General features: G+C 40.1%; 1 protein-coding gene across 2 annotated transcripts in view; it reads left to right on the top strand.

The window, feature by feature from the left end:
* si:ch211-198m17.1 (mucin-2) overlaps positions 1–17,559 on the top strand; it is a 28,953-nt gene extending 11,394 nt beyond the window's left edge. The window contains exons 2-14 of one of the 2 annotated variants that reach the window (XM_041778161.1): positions 6,223–9,756; positions 10,014–10,709; positions 11,077–11,175; positions 11,257–11,366; positions 11,449–11,507; positions 11,594–11,733; positions 11,825–11,959; positions 12,669–12,711; positions 12,902–12,939; positions 13,044–13,131; positions 15,505–15,700; positions 16,242–16,274; positions 16,607–17,559. In XM_041778161.1, the coding sequence (XP_041634095.1) occupies positions 6,223–9,756; positions 10,014–10,709; positions 11,077–11,175; positions 11,257–11,366; positions 11,449–11,507; positions 11,594–11,733; positions 11,825–11,959; positions 12,669–12,711; positions 12,902–12,939; positions 13,044–13,131; positions 15,505–15,700; positions 16,242–16,274; positions 16,607–16,735 (5,300 nt within the window). In that variant the 3' untranslated portion in view covers positions 16,736–17,559. The remainder of the gene's footprint in view (positions 1–6,222; positions 9,757–10,013; positions 10,710–11,076; positions 11,176–11,256; positions 11,367–11,448; positions 11,508–11,593; positions 11,734–11,824; positions 11,960–12,668; positions 12,712–12,901; positions 12,940–13,043; positions 13,132–15,504; positions 15,701–16,241; positions 16,275–16,606) is intronic. The other variant, XM_041778162.1, reaches the window with a different exon arrangement.
* Positions 17,560–20,073: the final 2,514 nt, after the last annotated feature.

Here is a 20,073-nt window from a genome sequence, read left to right as displayed (position 1 = left end):
CTTTTTCTCGATACTCTGGCCAGAATGCTGCATGGTCAGGCTCACTTTTATGAGTACTGTGTCCTTGGTGGCTCAGTCTAGACCAGTCTGATTTAACAGACTGATCTCACCTCTTATCATCATATTACCATAAATGTTATTTCAAGAGTTAACCGTTTAGAAATGGGGATGCACAATATTGGATATTTGCCAATAGCTGATATGCCAAAGTTACAAATTAATTTAAGCTAATACCAGTAGTGATATCAAATACACAGCGCTTAACAAATTTATTACACCACCTGTCATATTTGTCTCAGAGACCATCCAGCATCATGAAGTGCTTTAATGTGGACTCTTTCATTTTCAGTGAGCTCTCCACATTTTACCATTTTGAACAGGAATGAGGAATTTCAAACTGAATTCACCTTTTTACACCCAAATTTGAGCCGGCTCACTGGGCTTCTCTGAGAAGTCAGAAATTAATCAAGCATAACATTCAACCACTAAAACTCATTTTTCTGTTGAGGTATGCAAGTAAATAACTATAATTTGACATACTAATCAAGAAATAATAATGTCCTTTACTATTTTTTGAGTTTTTTTGTAAAGCACTAAATTTGAAAGTTCATGGATAACAATAATAATGATATTTTAGCATTAAAAATATAATTTCAGTTGAAGAGCTTCTACATATTGGTGTATTAACCACTGCAGAAACAAAAAAATGATTTTGGTAATTGCCAGTGCTTTTTTTGTTGAGCACTTTATATTTACAACTTTAAAGAGTTTAAGCAATGAAGATGAACAGAGCAATAAATTCAGCTGACATGGGTCTGTTGGTCCTACCTAAAACCCACTAACTTACAATACATTTGGTTGATTTTTACCGTCTTTATTTACAGCCGATATATTAGTTGTACATATTGGCATAAGCTTTGATAACTGCAGATTCTGATAACAAGGAATTCTTGTTAGTGGTTTAGCATGCTGAGATCACCCTACTGACTCAAACACATTGATTGGTCTAAGAAAAAATCTAAGATTGAGCTGAAATATTAGAGAAGTATGAGTCTACTGCAATCTCTTCAAGCCTTTGCTCTTTGAATATTTCTGCGTTTTTCCCCATGCTTCCTTATCCACTTAGGCACGTCATAAAGCAAGAAACACTTTGCCTGTAACTTTCCTCTTTTAACTCTGTTACTTGTGTGGAGATGGAAGGTGTTGATAAGGAAGAGGTTTCACTGAACACACAGAAGTGATAAGGTTCTTTCACAGCCCATCACACACTCCCCACAATGACTGTTACTCTTTTCATTTTAACAGCTGGTTGATCATTTTTTGATTGATGATGTGTGTTAAAAACTGTAGTTATTAACTTTCCTCTCGGTCTACCTGCCGATTCTGACCTCGGCATGCTGCTTTGATGATAAATCAGAGAAAGTCACACAAACCTGACTAATCTACAGGGCTATAGTTTAACTGACAGTTTCTATAAAGCAGGCATTTGAAAAATTGCTAAAATGTGTTTGCTTTATATAGCATATATAGGCAGATAAATCATTGGCCTTTGAGACTGTAATATGTAAAGTATGCAAAAAAACACACAGTGGAAATCTTAACCTTCAGCCCAGTCATTTATAGAAACAAACAAAACCTTGTAACTGAAACTGTACTGAAAAGTAGTTAATCACAACACAATCGGCTAGAATTGGTTTAAGAGGTTTTCATTAATCTTGATCCCTGAACAAACCATGCTACTTAAATCTTAATCTAGAAAAGCCGGTAACATATTGATATGTGTGTTTTACAGCATTGATCTCATATTGTGCTAATGTACATATTTAGCCTTGCTTGACCCTGCTACTCCTTTATGTAATGACCATTTCAAATGCCACCTGAAATCGTGTATATCATTCCCACCTTTTTCCACATCCTCATCCTTGATTATTGTTTTTATTACCATCTTATTACATTCCTTTAATACATAACTGTTCACAGACTGGGAATGGGTGTGTTTGTGTACATCCAGTACATCATATCCATAAAAATCTGCTGTCACAGTGTGTTTGCAGCCTGCTGTTTTCATCTCTAAATGAGTCTTGGTTACCAAGCGATAAAGACATTAGGTGACACAGGACCTTTCACACAGAGAATATAATCAAATTTCTTTCACAATCTAATATTAGTCCTGATTTTCTCAACACATCCTTGTGTTTTTGAGAAGGATGACTAGGGGAAAAACTGTCCAATGAGAGTATGCGCACCCATTTCTTGGTAACATGTTCGCTGGTAAAAGGAGGCTTTGAATGTAATCATTCAGTGCATACAGATGAGGAGCTGAGGTAAACAGGCTAAGTCATTATCAAAGACCTCCTACTGTTTGAACCGCTCCTCAAGCTGCCCTCTGGTTTCCTCTGTTCCCCTATAAACACAAAAAAAGAGTGGGAGCAGGCTAAATGGGAACAGGCGTCATGACAGCACGCTGAACAAATAGAAGGGAGCGCTCCTTTCAGAGGGACAGATGAAGTTGGCCGCACTTGTAACTGACACTGTTGGTGTCGTAAACAAGCGTCACACATTAGTCATTCTTATCTGCTAAGTTATGGCTATTTTCAGTTTTTTTTAACACACAAAGTTACAGGTGTAGCAAGTTGCCCCCTTTAATGACAGTTTTGACTTAGCAGTGACCTCCTTGTGGAATATGAGGTAAATGCAAAAGTGCAGAGAACTGCAGCTGCTGCTCTAGTGTCCAAAAAGTACACAACTGTTGTACTCGAATAAAGGTACAGGGGTTCTGCTTAAAATTTATGAAGGTAGAGGCACTGGTCTATAACCCTTCTCAAGTAAAAATAAAAAGTATTGAATCTAAGGTTTACTTTAAGAACTGACCACTGAGAAACTCCTGAGGAGTTATGCAGTAAAATCTGATATTTTCTTATTGGCAAGATCAACAATAGAATAGATCCCCAACCAGGTTGTTCTACACTTATGTTAGATGCACAGCAAAATATACAGTGTTAACTAATATAGAGTTAAACTGGACAGTTTTTAAGTGTCTATATATTGGTCCACACTACATATTCTATAGTTAAACTACAATTTTGAAGTGTATAGTATTTTACAGAATGACAGAGCTGCAATCACTGTTAAAAATCTGTGGCAAGGTGGGTCTCCTCTGGCCAGAACAAGCAGAGTCAACCTCAAAGCAAGGTAATGCATACTGATGAAGTTCATGCTCCATGTGTCCTGTTGGAACACCTCACCTGTAGAGACTCTAACTCGGTGGATAACTTCACACATGGTGCAAATTTGTCTAACATAAAAGACAACAATTCACCAAAATCATGAGCAAAGGAACCCCAGCAGGTAATAAAGTACAAGCACCCCAAAACACCAGTCAATTACAGTAATTTGAGTAAATGTAATAAGTGACTTTCCAGCTCTGGTTAAGAGTTAGGTTGAGGGGGTGCAAATGTCCTAACAGTTAGGCCACATGTAGGCTTAAGTCCCCGAGTAGGCAGCCCAGGTTCAAGTTCAACCTAAAGCTCTTTTCTCACATGCCAGTGCCCTTTCTCTCCCTGATTATCTACTCGATCCACTATACACCAAATGCCCCTGAAAATGAACTTTAAAAAATGTAGGTTGAGGTAACATTTACATTTTGGCAAACCCTGTCCTTTGGCTTTAAAACACAGCTTATAAAGTTTTTTTTTTTTACTGTTTTATAAAGGATACAAAGTTCACATCATGTAAATAAGGGGAAGGTTAAGCACAGGGAAATGAAGAAGTCAATAATTTTTTGAAATACCAGATGTTAATTACTTGAATGTCATGTCCCTTTTTCCTTGGCGCAGGCTGTCAGCAGAACTTATATTTTTGTTCCCTTTTTTCTTTTTTTTGTCTGCATGTTTTTTGTTATTTAGTCGCTACTTCAATTACATCTGAACATTTTGAAATTGTAATTTACTCCACCAAAATGATGTTGTATTGTTTAATGAAGTCAAAGTTTTCATGCTGCTGCAGAAAGAAAGGCATCAGTATAGACAATCATTCATTCCAGTTGCTTTCACTGATAACACATTTCTAACTATGTGGTGTTATTAAAGCCTGGCATTTGAAATATTTTGTGATATAAATAATTGTATTATGTTAGGAAATTGTAATTTTATAAGTGCTTGATAAACAACGGTGGTGTCAAGACAGTGGCTGCAAAGCACTGTGTATTGCATGTCATTATTTATATACAGAAATACAGAAATATGTAGTTGTTGCTCTTGTAGATTCATGTTTCATAGAACACTGTGCATTTGGCTTTTGTAGATGTATTTTCCTTTCACTGCCTCTCTCACTAGTGAAGTAATAAAGCCAGCATGCTTTATTATTAACTTTAATTGCTAAGGAAAAACAGAGGGGCGGCTTGCAAGACTTTTTCAGAATTTACACTTACGTATGCAAACAGGACTTCAAATGAATGCTAATGTTGCTGTGTCTTCTTGATGTGTAAATGGGCAAACATTTGCTATGTTTTGTTTAGTGATAATAAGCCAGTATGGCTTTTACATTTTACACTGACCTGAAATGGCCAAAAAAAATGGACTAATAAGGGTTTAAAACAGAGAGCTTTTTTTTTTTACCATGTTTTGCATACAGTTGCAAGAAAAAGTATGCGAACCCTTTGGGATTTCTTGGATTTCAGCCTAAATTGGTCATAAAATGTGTTCTGATCTTCATCTAAGTCACAACAACAGACAAACAGTCTGCTTAAACTAATACCACACAAAAAATTATATGTTTTCATGTTTTTATTGAACAAAACATGTAAACATTCACAGTGCAGGGTGGAAAAAGTATGTGAACCCCTAGGCTAATGACTGGTTGACCCTCATTTAGCAGCAATAACCTCAATCAAATGTTTCCTGTAGTTGCAGATCAGACCTGCACAACGGTCAGGAGGAATTTTGGACCATTCTTCTTTACAAAACTGTTTCTCAATTGGGTTGAGGTCAGGACTCTGACTGGGCCACTCCAGAAGGCATATTTTCTTCTGTTGAAGCCATTCTGTTGTTGATTTACTTCTATGCTTTGGGTTGTTGTCCTGTTGCATCAACCATCCTCTGTTGAGCTTCAGTTGGTGGACAGATTGTCTTAAGTCTTCCTGCAAAATGTCTTGATAAACTTGGGAATTCATTTTTCTGTCAATGACAGCAATCCGTCCAGGCCCTGAGGCAGCAAAGCAGCCCCAAACCATGATGGCCCCTCCACCATATTTCACAGTTGGGATGAGATTTTGATGTTGGTGTGCTGTGCCTTTCTTTCTCCACACATAGTGTTGTGTGTTCCTTCCAAACAACTCAATTTTGATTTCATCTGTCCACAGAATATTTTGCCAGTAGTGCCGTGGAACATCCGGGTGCTCTTTTGCAAACTTCAAATGTGCAGCAATGTTTTTTTTGGACAGCAGTGGCTTCCTCCGTGATGTCCTCCCATGAACTCCATTCTTGTTTAATGTTTTACTTATTGTAGATTTGTCAACACAAATGTTAGCATGTGCCAGAGATTTCTGTAAGTCTTTAGCTGACACTCTAGGATTCTTCTTCACCTCCTTGAGCATTCTGCGCTGTGCTCTTGCAGTCATCTTTACAGGACGACCACACCTAGGGACAGTAGCAACAGTGCTGAACTTCCTCCATTTGTTGACAGTCTGTCTTACTGTGGACACATGAACATCAAAGCTCTTAGAGTTACTTTTGTAATCCTTTCCAGCTTCATGCAAGTCAACAGTTCTTGATTGTAGGTCTTCTGAGAGCTCTTTTGTGCCAGGCATGGTTCACATCAGACAATGCTTCTTGAGAACAGCAAATTCAAAACTGGTGTGTGTTTTTTATAGGGCAGGGCAGCTTTAACCAACACATACATTTTCGTCACATTGATTGGACTGCAGGTTGGCTGACTCCTGGCTCCAATTAGCTCTTGGAGAAGTCATTAGCCTAGAGGTTCACATACTTTTTCCACCCTGCACTGTGAATGTTTTTATGTTTTGTTCAATAAAAACATGAAAACATACAATTTTTTGTGTGGTATTAGTTTAAGCAGACTGTTTGTCTGTTGTTGTGACTTAGATGAAGATCAGAACACATTTTATGACCAATTTAGGCTGAAATCCAAGAAATCCCAAAGGGTTCACATACTTTTTCTTGCAACCATATATACTCATGTTAAATGTTTCTGTTTGTATTTTAGGGATGTCAACAACAGATCCTACCACAGAAGCCAACGTCACCTCTATTGGAAAAATGACCAGTGACGCATCCACAACTCCTCCTGTGACACAAACTGCAAGCTCAGTTCCAATCAGCAACCCCACAAGCATCAGTATCACAAGTTTACCAGCCTCCTCAACATCTTTAGTTACTGCAACAGGAAATGCCACAGAAGAATCACCTACTGATGCAGTGACAACTTCCTCCTCCCAGCCAAGCACCGGGTCCAGAACAACTCCAGAAGAAGTTCAGAGCACTGCCACGGACTCCACCACTGATTTTGCAACAGTTACAGTAACAACACTGTATAATGAAGACACAGAGACAAGTCAACCCACCAACATCAGTGAGACTACTACAATCCCCACACCCACTTCAGATGGCACACTGACTAGCAATGACATAACAACTGCAAGTGCACCTGTCACAGAGACACCAAATGCCGGGACTGCAGCGACATCAACTGCACAAACCAGCGATGGTAAAACAACATTGCCACTGATCTCACAGACAAGCAACAACATGACTACAATGACACCAAGCACAGACTCAAGCAATGACACAACCACAATAACACCAATCACAGAAGGTAGCAAAGACACAACTACAATGAAACCTGTAACACAAACCAGCAATGCCCCTACAACACTGAATTCCACCATGCAAACTAGCAACAATGCAAGCACTGTGACACCTCTCATAAATACAAACAGTGACATGACTACAACAGGGATCAAACCAACTAGCAAAGGCACAATAACAATGGCACCAATCACACATACAACTAACGACACAGCTACGATAAAACTTAGTACCGAAACCACTGGTAAAATAACACTGAACCCCGACAAACAAACCAGCGATAGCACAACTGAAGTAACACAATTTACACACACAAAGAATGACGCTACTAGTACAACACCAGTCAAACCCACCAACAAAGACTCAACGTCAGTGACACTAATCACAGGCAACAGCACAATGACAGTGACACCCTATACACAAACTGGCAATGACACATCTTCAGCGACACCACTTATTCAGACCAGCAGTAGCACATCAATGAAACCTGTTACAGACACAAGAACAACTACAATTCAGCGAATCACACAACCAAGCAATGACACAACTACAGAGACGCACACCAGTACTGACATGACGAAAATGTCACCAGTCACTCACACTGGCAATAGCACATCACCACTGACACAAACCACACAACCAAGCAACGACACAACTACTAAGATGCATACTACCACTGACATGATGACAATGTCACCAGTCACTCACACTGGCAATAGCACATCAGTTATGACACAAACCACACAACCAAGCAATGACACAACCACTAAGATGCACACCAGTACTGACATGACGAAAATGTCACCAGTCACTCACACTGGCAATAGCACATCAGTTATGACACAAACCACACAACCAAGCAATGACACAACTACTAAGATGCACACCACCACTGACGATAAGACAGTGTCACCAGTCACTCACACTGGCAAGAGCACATCAGTTATGACACAAACCACACAACCAAGCAATGACACAACCACTAAGATGCACACCACCACTGACGATAAGACAGTGTCACCAGTCACTCACACTGGCAATAGCACATCAGTTATGACACAAACCACACAACCAAGCAATGACACAACTACTAAGATGCACACCACCACTGACATGACGACAGTGTCACCAGTCACTCACACTGGCAATAGCACATCAGTTATGACACAAACCACACAACCAAGCAATGACACAACTACTAAGATGCACACCACCACTGACATGACGACAGTGTCACCAGTCACTCACACTGGCAATAGCACATCAGTTATGACACAAACCACACAACCAAGCAATGACACAACCACTAAGATGCACACCACCACTGACAATAAGACAGTGTCACCAGTCACTCACACTGGCAATAGCACATCAGTTATGACACAAACCACACAACCAAGCAATGACACAACCACTAAGATGCACACCACCACTGACAATAAGACAGTGTCACCAGTCACTCACACTGGCAATAGCACATCAGTCATGACACAAACCACACAACCAAGCAATGACACAAGTACTAAGATGCACACCACCACTGACAATAAGACAGTATCACCAGTCACTCACACTGGCAATAGCACATCAGTTATGACACAAACCACACAACCAAGCAATGACACAACCACTAAGATGCACACCACCACTGATATGACGACAGTGTCACCAGTCACTCACACTGGCAATAGCACATCACCACTGACACAAACCACACAACCAAGCAACGACACAACTACTAAGATGCATACCACCACTGACATGATGACAATGTCACCAGTCACTCACACTGGCAATAGCACATCAGTTATGACACAAACCACACAACCAAGCAACGACACAACTACTAAGATGCATACCACCACTGACATGATGACAATGTCACCAGTCACTCACACTGGCAATAGCACATCAGTTATGACACCAACCACACAACCAAGCAATGACACAACCACTAAGATGCACACCACCACTGACATGACGACAGTGTCACCAGTCACTCACACTGGCAATAGCACATCACCACTGACACAAACCACACAACCAAGCAACGACACAACTACTAAGATGCATACCACCACTGACATGATGACACTGTCACCAGTCACTCACACTGGCAATAGCACATCAGTTATGACACAAACCACACAACCAAGCAATGACACAACTACTAAGATGCACACCACCACTGACAATAAGACAGTGTCACCAGTCACTCACACTGGCAATAGCACATCAGTTATGACACAAACCACACAACCAAGCAATGACACAACTACTAAGATGCACACCACCACTGACATGACGACAGTGTCACCAGTCACTCACACTGGCAATAGCACATCAGTTATGACACAAACCACACAACCAAGCAATGACACAACTACTAAGATGCACACCACCACTGACATGACGACAGTGTCACCAGTCACTCACACTGGCAATAGCACATCAGTTATGACACAAACCACACAACCAAGCAATGACACAACCACTAAGATGCACACCACCACTGACAATAAGACAGTGTCACCAGTCACTCACACTGGCAATAGCACATCAGTTATGACACAAACCACACAAACAATCACAGCAGCTGCACAGACTAACCCCAAACCAACCTCAACTACAGACACTACACAACTCTCCTCCATCACAACCTCAACTCTAATGACCACAAATACCAGCAATGGCATAAGTAGTGCCACTCCTGATAGCTCCACAACTACACTAACAAACTCTGCTAACACCTCTCCTGAGACTCCTGCATCTACTACCATACCATCCTCCACTGTTACTGGATCCCCACCTGCTTCACCCACCTCGACCTTAAACTCCAGCTCTCTCCCTCCAAACACCTCCCCAGGCAGTAGCACTGCTTCCCCCACTGGAAATACCACCTCCCCTAGTCCCTCAGCAACCACCCCAGAAGGTAGGCGTAACAGCTTAATGAATGCTGCAGTTTGCTTTTACTAAACAGTATACTTATAAATACAGGTGAGAAGGAATTCAGTTTAAAAAAAATGCTGTCAAATTATGGTGGCTTGATACAGTTTTTGAAATTGAATGCCAGTTTTAACTTCAGATCAAGATGTGCTGTATGTCTCTATTCACTGTAAAGCTTTTAATGCTTGCTGTGTTCTTAGTTTGGATGTTGTTTGATTGATGCAAATTCTTTTATCATTACAGTAATTGGCAGCACTGGAGAAACAACAACTTTGCCTTGGTCAACTGTTCTGACCTCATCTGACACCACTTCAATCTCAACAGCCTCTACAGCCTCCACCAGCACTCCAACATCTGTGACAGCTCCAACCTCAACGACTGCTCCAGCCTTCATTACAACTTCAACCTCAATCACCACTCTAACCACTGCTACTCTAGCCACCACTACTACAAACCCCACCACAGCTCCAACCCCCATCACCACATCAGCCTCCACCAACACCCCAGCCTCCACTACTGCAACCCCCTCCACCACACCGACCTCCAACACTCCAATCCCCCCCACCAAATCACCCTCCACTGACACTCCAGCCTCAACCACTCTAGCCCTTACCACTACTCCAATCCCTACCACCACACCGGCCTCCACCGACACACTAGCCTCCACCACGAGTCCAGTCCCCTCCACCACGCCAGCCTCCACCAATACTCCAGCCTCAACCACTCCAGCTATCTCCACCATGCCAACCTCCACAGATACTACAACCTTAACCACTCCAAGTGTCACCACCACTCCCACCTCCACCACTGCTTCAGTCAGTCCCACCACCATTACTACTGGTACCACCATGGCTGCCACTACCTTCACACCAACAGAAATCACCAGCAACATCCCAACCACAGCAACTACACCCATTCCCACCCTTGCTTCAGTCATAGGTTGGTACCTTTCTGTAAAGTTCCATTTTTGTTTAGTTGTCTTTTGGGCAATTATACATTTTATGCTCCAGGTATTGGCCAACCTGACATGCTCGATACGGTTTCATTTATCCATTGTATGGATGTCTTTAATATTGACCAGGACACCAGTGACTTCTAATGTTGCAGCCTTACAGCTAATTTTGTATATAACTTATTTGTATGCAATTTACCACATGAACTATACTAATGATGATAGGTTGTTATTTCAGACTGTTTTCACTGCACCCAGTGGTTAAAATGACTTAACTTAAACTTAACAATTGTAGTTCACATAAGGAAAGAGTTGGATGGACAGTTTTTAACATATTTTTCATTCTCCTATCAGTGTGTCCTACCGTCCCTTGTCCTGTTGGAAGCATCTGTCTTAATGGAACTTGCCAATGTATCTCTGGTAGCTTCCTGCTCAATGGCCGCTGTGAACCTGGTAAGAACATAAAGACATTTTATATGTGAGTGGTAGCAGTGAGACTAGGTTTCATTTTACCCTCTTTTTCTTTTCCCTCAGCCCAAGTGTTCCCAGGCCAGCTACATCTCATCTCCTTGACATTTCAAGAAGAAATGAGCAACCGGTCTTCAGCTGTGTTCCAGGAGACGTCAGCTAATATATCAGCAGCTGTAAGTTCTTAGCTAAGTATGCTGACAAAATTACTGATGTCCCCTTCCAGTTCTTTAGACTCCTTTTTATTCCCTTTCATAGCTCAGAGACGCCCTCAAAAATGAGCCTGGTTATATACGATCTGATGTTGTACGACTTGAGTGAGTATTTCCTTCACTTCAGATATGCCATTATATAATTTTATAAATTGTTTTCAATTTAATGGTATTTCTGTAAAATCTTTCAGGAGAGGAAGTGTGCAAGCAACTGTAAATAACATCTTTAGAAACACCGGAGTCACTCAAGAGTCCGTGGATCAGTCCATTAAGCAGGCTATAGCTAACTCAGCAGGCTTGAATTTATTGCTCAGTGATGCTACATTTACAGGTAAGTACAAATTAAACACTAGCACTCACTTGATAACTCAGAGGAAGTTTGTTTCTAACTACAGTTGCTGCATATGCATGGTCTGTTTTAGGATCAAACTTGTGTGAGCAGGAGCCATTGCCTTGTGAGGCTGCCACTACAACATGCACAAATACAGACGGGCAGGCTGTTTGTTCATGTAAAAAGGGCTACATCTCCATCATGTATTCAAACAACAGCTGCAGAGGTAAGAGCCACAATTGATTGATCAACAGACAGACTAACACACAAAGTAGCCTTGTTGTTGTCTCTAGAAATAGCATATTTACCACTAAGGCTTCATGGATAGTTTTTAAGAGCTAATGCCCTGCAGCGCCTGAGACAGGCTCCTGTGACGTTTTCCCAGCTGTTCTACAGTAAAGAGCACTGTAACCAAAAAAAATCCTCAGTTAAATTCTTGTGTGTGAGAATGAGAGGGAGAAACAACAGGGAGCGAAACTAGAGAGACAAGGTCAAGAGCTGTAGCCTTTTCTCTGTGCCAACCCTTGGCCCTCACCTCATTTATCTCTAAAATGTATTTCTTTTTAACAGGGTTGTTTCCCCGGAAACATGAGGAAGAATCACATTTTTCTCTGTCAGTGAAGGGCTGAGACCCAAAGAGATCAGCTCTATGGAGAGATTATAAATAATTAAACTTCCATTCAAATATGTTCATGCAGTTTATTTCCCTGGAAACATGCTACAAAGACACCCATAATGTACAGTTTGTAATGGTCATCATGTGGCCTCCATAAGAAGAGGCTCTCATTGTGCTCATGTTTTCTTTGCCTGTGCAGCCAGGCGTACTGAACTTCTCTGCCATGACTGAGTCTGAAACTGTAGCTTGTTATGTTCCTACTTCAGTCTCTTTGTAAAACATATTCTAAGTGTTTTAATGATTTTGTGTCACTTTTTAGCATGTCCAAGTGGTCAGAAGGCAGTAGGAGACACATGCAAAGCGTGAGTACATCTTTTTATTTCTGTTCCAGAAGAACTTTGCTGTTTCATATGTTAGTACTGTGCTTCTTAAACAGTACGTTGATGTGAAGTTGGCTCCCCCATGTGGATTTATTGTAGACCTCCTTTACTTTGCTATGACACAGCTCTGACACACAAATAACTTTTATAACAGCTCTAATTTGTTTCTCAGGTGTCCATTTGGATATGCTGGCTTCAACTGCAATGATTGTGAGTAGCAACATTATATGAAAGACTAAAGACATGCAGCAGTAAAGAAGTAGTAAGGTTGTGGGATATAAAAATCTTCATATATCTTAATGTTTATGTTGTAGCTGCTCTGCTGGCAGTGGTGGTGGTCTCTTGTGTCCTTGGAGGAATTCTTCTCATCCTGGTCCTGGCTTTGGTCATATACTTTCGCTGGTGAGAATACTGTAACAATGAAAATCCTACGAATTTTAAAGGCCCTGTCACTGATTTCCTTTTGCTAATAGAGCTTGTAATCAATTCTTATAGTAGTGCAATTAAAGAAAATGTACTGACCACAATGAATGTATTTCAGCAATAAGACTTCATCAGTGTTGTAGACAAACAACAGAAAAGTCCCTTGTATACATGAAATATAGTTTTCGCAGTAGACTACAAACACGTCATGGACACATATAAAAATGAATATGTTGTAGAAAAAAAGATGAATACATCTTTTCCCAAATTAGTTGTAGAAGATCCTGGATGTAACCACTTGATTGTACATGCTATTGGTCAGTCTGGTGTTAAGATGAATATAAATGATGACTACACTCAGGGGTACATATTGATATCAGTACTTTCAGTTTTACTTCAGTGTGTGGGCAGTTCCCATCATGCCCTTGGGTGTTTAAATGTATGGATATACAGTGCCTAACAAATTTATTACACCACCTGTCATATTTGTCTCAAAGACCATCACAGCATTCCAGTGAGCTCTCCACGTTTTACCATTTTGAACAGGAATGAGGGATTTCAAACTGAATTTACCCAAATTTGAGCTGGCTCACTGGGCTTCTCTGAGAAGTCAGAAATTAATCAAGCATAACATTCAACCACTAAAACTCATTTTTCTGTTCAGGAATGCAAGTATATTACTATAATTTGACATATTGATCAAGAAATAATAATGGTCTTTACTATTTTTTCAGTTTTTTTGTAAATCAGTAAATTTGAAAATTCATGGATAACAATAATAATGATATTTTAGCATTAAAAATATCAATTGGGTTAAAGAGCTTCAACATATTGGTGTATTAACCATTGTAGAAACATAAAAAATGATTTTGGTAATTACCAATGCTGTTAATTTAGGGCAGCTGTGGCATAAACCTTTCTTTGGTTAGGGTTAGGGGTGGTCTAATAAATTTGTTAAGCACTGTATATGTGTTCAGTTGTGGTTGGATGTTGCCTGTTGTTCACTGATCCCTGCTGTGGTTCTTTTGTTAAGGTTTATGGAGGATTTTGTTGTTTTTTTGTTTGTTTGTTTTAAAGACACATTTGCACCATGAGTAAAGTTATCCACTGAGTTAGAGTTTGACTTTAGATTTCCCTAAAGGTTTCTTCAACAGTATGCATTGCTTTGCAATGGGGTTGATTTTGCTTTAATCTTGCCAGAGGAGAGCCATCTTTCCACAGATTTTCCAGGGTTACTGCAGCTCTGTCATACTGTAAAATAATTAACATTTTCAGATGTGTAGTTTAACTATATGTAGTGTGGACCTGTATAGATGTGTTAAAACCTGCTAAATTTAAACTCTGGTTGGAGATCTATTCTCTTGTTGTTCTTGCCAATCAAGGAAAGATCATATTGGACTGTAAAACTCCTCAGTAGCTACTTAGTACTCAGTATATAAACTTTAAATTGAATACTTTTAGTTAAGGAGGTTTATGGACCAGTGGTTTTACTTCTACTTTAACTTTAAAGTAGAAGTAAAACAAACCAAAGTAACCAGAGTAAATGTACTTTGATAACAACAGCCACGCACCTTTTCCACTTCTGATTTTAGCCTTCTGTTTAATTGCAACTTTGAATGTTTTCATCATGCTTTTAGCCACTAGAAGGTGCTGTTTATGTCGAAATTGTATACTTCGAAATTGTAAATGTAGACTGTGTGGCAAGTGAAGCTTTGCAATTTTTTACTTACTCCAGACATACCTCTTTTTTCTCTCTTTTTTATTTTTTAAAAACGGGAGTATGTATTGCTTTGCTTGTGAATGCACAGATATGCTGACTCCTGATTTACCTTTCCAAAACTGTGGTCATCATCTGTATGCACTTCATGATTTTAAGCCAAACTTCAGACCAGGTTCCCTAGTCAAAATTTGTCACAAATGGTTATTTGTGGGTGGCACCCACACAATTATTTTACTGCTCCCTACTGATTTTGAGCTTCCCTGACCTGGAAGTGTAGATATCAAACATGTTTGTTGTTTACCATTCAAGGTACCTCCAAGTGAATATCCACAACAGCCGATGAGAGCAAGCATCAGCCCAATGTACTTTTACTGCTTGCTAATATAAACACACCTTCACATTTGCCTCAGCCAGGATATTACTCTATACTTTCCACATTTATTAAGTTTTTACTGTAACACGTTAGGACAATCAGCTGAGGATTCCAGTCATCCTTTATATTTGTTCTTCATCTGAAGTCACAACATGAATGCGAGATCTTGAGGGTTGCCCAAGAGAATGTTGCCCTTTGGGATCAACCGGTTGTCTAATGCATGTGTAATCATTTCACCATCTGTATTTCTTTTTATTAGGCGGGAATACTTGAAGAGGAAACCAGACGACAGCAGCAGTCCATACTCAATAGGTGACTTTAGCCAGCCTTGGCCAGCTGGCATCACTCCCATCCCTCGGGCTACCACCAACTGTGATGGAGCTTCATCCATAGAGCTGACAGAAGGGGGCAGCACTCGAGCCCTGGTGGACAAAAAGCATCAAACTAATGGAATGGTGAGTCTTCTAATGTTCCTTCATCGTCTTAATTACTTGCCACTAATCCCTGCGTACTGTATTTCCAGTAAATCAGCCTTAAGTTTCGTCAGTGTTGCCCCAGCGTCTTGCATCCAGGTTGCATCTGCTTTACTAACCACTAACTAAACTTGTAAGCATGGATTTTGTGATTTGCAGGTTTAAGAGCATCTTGTTTACATTGATTAACAAAGGTTTTCTAAACATGTAGAGCCAACTAAGTAGCTGTTTTAATAATAACATCATGGACTTCAGTCCCCATCTGGCTCACACTGAAATACATCACCCTTCCTTCAATTATAGCTTAGTTAAAACCTCGACACAACTTTGTTTGACCTACAAATTAACAAATCTATGCTCACAGGATCACCTTGTGTCATTCAAGAGAAAATAAGATGCATTAATGATACATATCCAGTCCTTACTGCCCGCCATATTTAACCCAGTGAACATGTGTATGATACTAGCATGTAGTTCCCTCCCATGCTCCCTGCTTTGCCTGACTCCCAGTGTGTTGCTTTAGGGGTTTCAGCCGAAGGAGAACAGATGGCGAAAGGTAAGGCATGGCTTTGCTTCTAGATTATGATTTGCCTTGATGCCTCCTGCTGATGATTTAGACATGCCACAGTACGAACCATGGTTAAAGAGTTTTTCTGGATAATTTTTTGGGAGCTTCCAGGGAGATCTGTGATTATTGTGGAAAGCTGTGTTCTTTCATCCTTGAGCTAAATCTAGTGATTGATGCTCCAAAGACGCTCAGATGATGTTGGTTTTGGGGTAGTCATGAGTAGACTGGTAATTTATCTGCTGTTTGTTTGGCTGCAGATGAGTTTTGTGAACTACATTTGTAAGAAACTAAGAGGATTTCTGCTTCCACTGGTATTTCAGACAGGATCATATGATCTCAACCCAGAGGGAATGAAGACCTTCAAAGGTAAAAATCCATCCCGTTACTCCTATCTGGTTCAAGGCCACGAGAATCCCTACTTCCTACCAGGAGACGAGAACAAAAATTGAAAACATGAGGTCAGCCGGTGGTAAAATCCACAGAGAAATGAGAAACTGATCACTTTAAGTCTTCAGGCACATTTCCTGAGCAGGCCCAGGTTTTATTTTTGTAACATTTTTAAAATTGCTTGAGTCAAAGATGGATGTTTATGACTGGGAGAAAGCCACCAAAGAGATTTATTAATTTTAGCAAAAAGATTTCTTAAAGGTGGCATGTGGATCATGTCTACTGTGTGGGAAGAGCTTTCATATTTCCACCACAGGATGTCGCTGTTGCTCACATTAATCCTCTTGCTGTTTTTAAAGGTACATTTGAGTTTTTTATGTTTTAAAAATCACTCTGTATTCTTTAAAATGATGCTAATTGCACTACTGTGTGTGTCATGTTTACCACCGTTTTTGTCTGCAATCAAAGGTAAAAATGAATGTGATCTTTCTACAGCTATAAGATACTTTTCTTAAAGGTTTGATTATTTTTTCAAATGTGTGATTTTAAATGTCTACAGGGGCTGGATCCCTGTTTCTGGGTATTTTTAAAGGGATTACTAATGTAGCAGTCTATTGTTTGTTGAAGCTGTTCTTCAACCTCTTTGTGCCTGTTTTCGTTGTCAGTCAGACAAAAAGGAAACATGCAAAGCTGGTGATGAAGCCTCTCTCCCAGATGTGCCAATCTCCACTTCTGTACATTTCTTTTAAATACTCAGATATATATATATATTTATCTTTGTGTGTACAAGTTGGTGCACTGTTTTTAAATGTGTAAAAGTTTTTTTTTTTTAAATTGAAAATCACTTGCAGCAAATGTTTTTGTATGCAATGGAAATAAATTAATATGGAAACAACTCTTGTGATTGTTGTATTTTTAACTATCCACACCTTTCACTTGTGCTTAAATCACAAAAAGCAATATAAATAAAGCATCATGCAGAACTTTCTCAAGGAATGTAGTGCCAATATACTGTTGGGACCAGGTTTCAAATGAAGTTCAGAGCACATAGATTTTTCTTAAACATTTCTTTTTTAAATACTTATTTTGGAGGTTTTAATACCAATAATTATAGACAAGGAAAAAGACAGAAACAGGGATGAGAAGGTGCAGTATGGCATGAAAAAGGAGAAAGGCTTGAACCTAGGTCATGGTTAGGTTGCACACATTGCTTGTATCCTTGCTGCTGGGCCATCTGCATCCCTGAGCACAAAATTTGACCCCCCTTGAAGTCGCACCGTTCAAAAGAACAAAGTCTGGGCTTAAATAAAGAAAAGGACATTGCATGTTTATGTCTTGACAGCAGTCTGGCCTATCAACCATTTATGTTAAGGTCAAAGATATGTTAAAGGTTACTTGCTTACTCAACAGATGTTGACACACGTGTGTAGCAGTCAAGGTCAAGCTCAACGGCATCTCTTTTGTCTAGACTTTTCATCCCTGGTAATACGCCCAGAGACCACTGGCGGCTCTCAGGACCTTGCGATAACTACAGCATGACCAAAGACTCTTTGCAACCCTACTACCTGCCTGGACAGCACCCTTAGTTGTGCTTACTTTCCACATCCATCCCCTACTCCCCCGTAAAGGTGAAGACTGTCATTTTTTTTCAACAGATTTTTTCCCCATCCTGGTAATATGCAGGGACATCCAGAGCATTATCAGGGTTGTGTCAATCCTTCCTACCCATTGGTGTCCTCAGGTGGCTTACTTGCCACATCTACACTTTACTTCAGCCCCATTTTGTGGCCCAAAAATGCCTAAAAGCTCTACACAGTACTGTATATAAAGTTGTGCATTATGGTGTCACCATTGTTGCACAATAACAACACAATGAAAGAGCTTAAAAGTGTATCCAAATCTTGGTCAAGGGAGCAAAGATTTGATTCAGGTTCTTGAACCTTAATCTTGTCCAGGTTCCCTAAGTCTCAATCTTAAGGAACGTTAAATTCAATTGCCCCCTTTACCAAGATTTAGAAAACAATGACCTGGATGAATTGAGAACCTACAAAGACAGCTCTGAGTTTTCCCCAGAATAATCAGCCCTGCCACTTCTGATGATCAGTCCATGCTGGAAACAAAGTGGCAACACATTGGCTTTACGAATGAAGCCTTTGCAGAGCCGGAAAAACTGTCCACTATAGGCTGGCTGCAAAAGCACAGGGATCTCTGTTGAGTACTAAAATGAACATGTTTAGCACTCAACAGAGATCCCTGGTCCCAGCCTGGTTGAGGATGAAAATGAAAACAATTGGTTTAGTCATAAAAAAGAATGAGTAATGAGTAATCTCATTAAGATATATCTGCTTTGATGATATTAGGGTCAATAGTTACGCGTTAAAGTATTTAGGCTGAGTTGGCATATTCCAGCTGTTTATCAGTAGGCTTAAAATCACCTAGTTTGTGTTTAAGGCCCTTCTCAGCTCATCTCTTTTCCTCTCTCCAGATTGATCACAGTTTGGGTGATAACTTGTTAAGGACCGCCAGTGTTCACCTAAAACAGACAAGAGGATAGGGAAGCTTAAAGTTTCTGTGATGAAAAGTTCTCGGTACATTTGATGGTAACAGGTGATTTATTCTACTAAAAACCATCAGTGTTTGTTAGGAAAAGCTCTCTCAGTGAGTTAGACTTTCAGTTACTCTCTTGGTATTCACATTGTTCCTTCTTTTCCCCTCTAGTGTAGTTTCACCTCTCTGCTGTTGTTTTAGAATAATGTCTGAATCTAACAAAGCCATTGCTATTCAAGTCTAAACATTTGCACATACAAGTCCGACCTTTAATTTTCAGAAAAGCTTTTGCAAACATCCTCCCTCTTATTAAACTGAATGATTTAAACACTGCTGCAGCTCATTATGCAAGAAGGCTTTTGGACCGCCTCATGAATCACAGTGTTAATAAGATTATTCTTGGAGGTGGGGTTGATGTTGACTTTGCTTTTCACCCAGAAATACTTCACCTCCCAGCAGCGTTTAAACCCCGAAGTGACGCGTTGTTTGTAGGCTTTATATTAGTGTGTGAATAAACTTGGCTGCTGATGCGTTGCTGTGGCATTACAGTCCAGGAGTCCTCACAGACCTCTTAAAATCTGGGATTTGGTTTGTTGGGAGGCTAAATCTGGCTTTGCTGGGCTTTAATCTTGGGCACTGGGTCACTGGAACACACTGTGACTGGCACACAGTGGGGTACAAATCAGATGCACATGTGGTGTGTTGATTTTTATGTGCATGTGTTGACCGTGGAGCTTCTTGATCCCTGGTTTAAAACCACTGCCAGCTGCAGGGATAGATTTTAACACTCATCTGTCTGTTAGTTAAATACCACAACATAAACACTCACTGATCTTCACTTTAATGTCTGTTT

This window comes from Cheilinus undulatus, linkage group 21, assembly GCF_018320785.1.
Source record: "Cheilinus undulatus linkage group 21, ASM1832078v1, whole genome shotgun sequence".
In the NCBI taxonomy this organism is placed as follows: Eukaryota; Metazoa; Chordata; class Actinopteri; order Labriformes; family Labridae; genus Cheilinus; species Cheilinus undulatus.
This window is presented reverse-complemented; position numbering and strand designations above follow the sequence as displayed.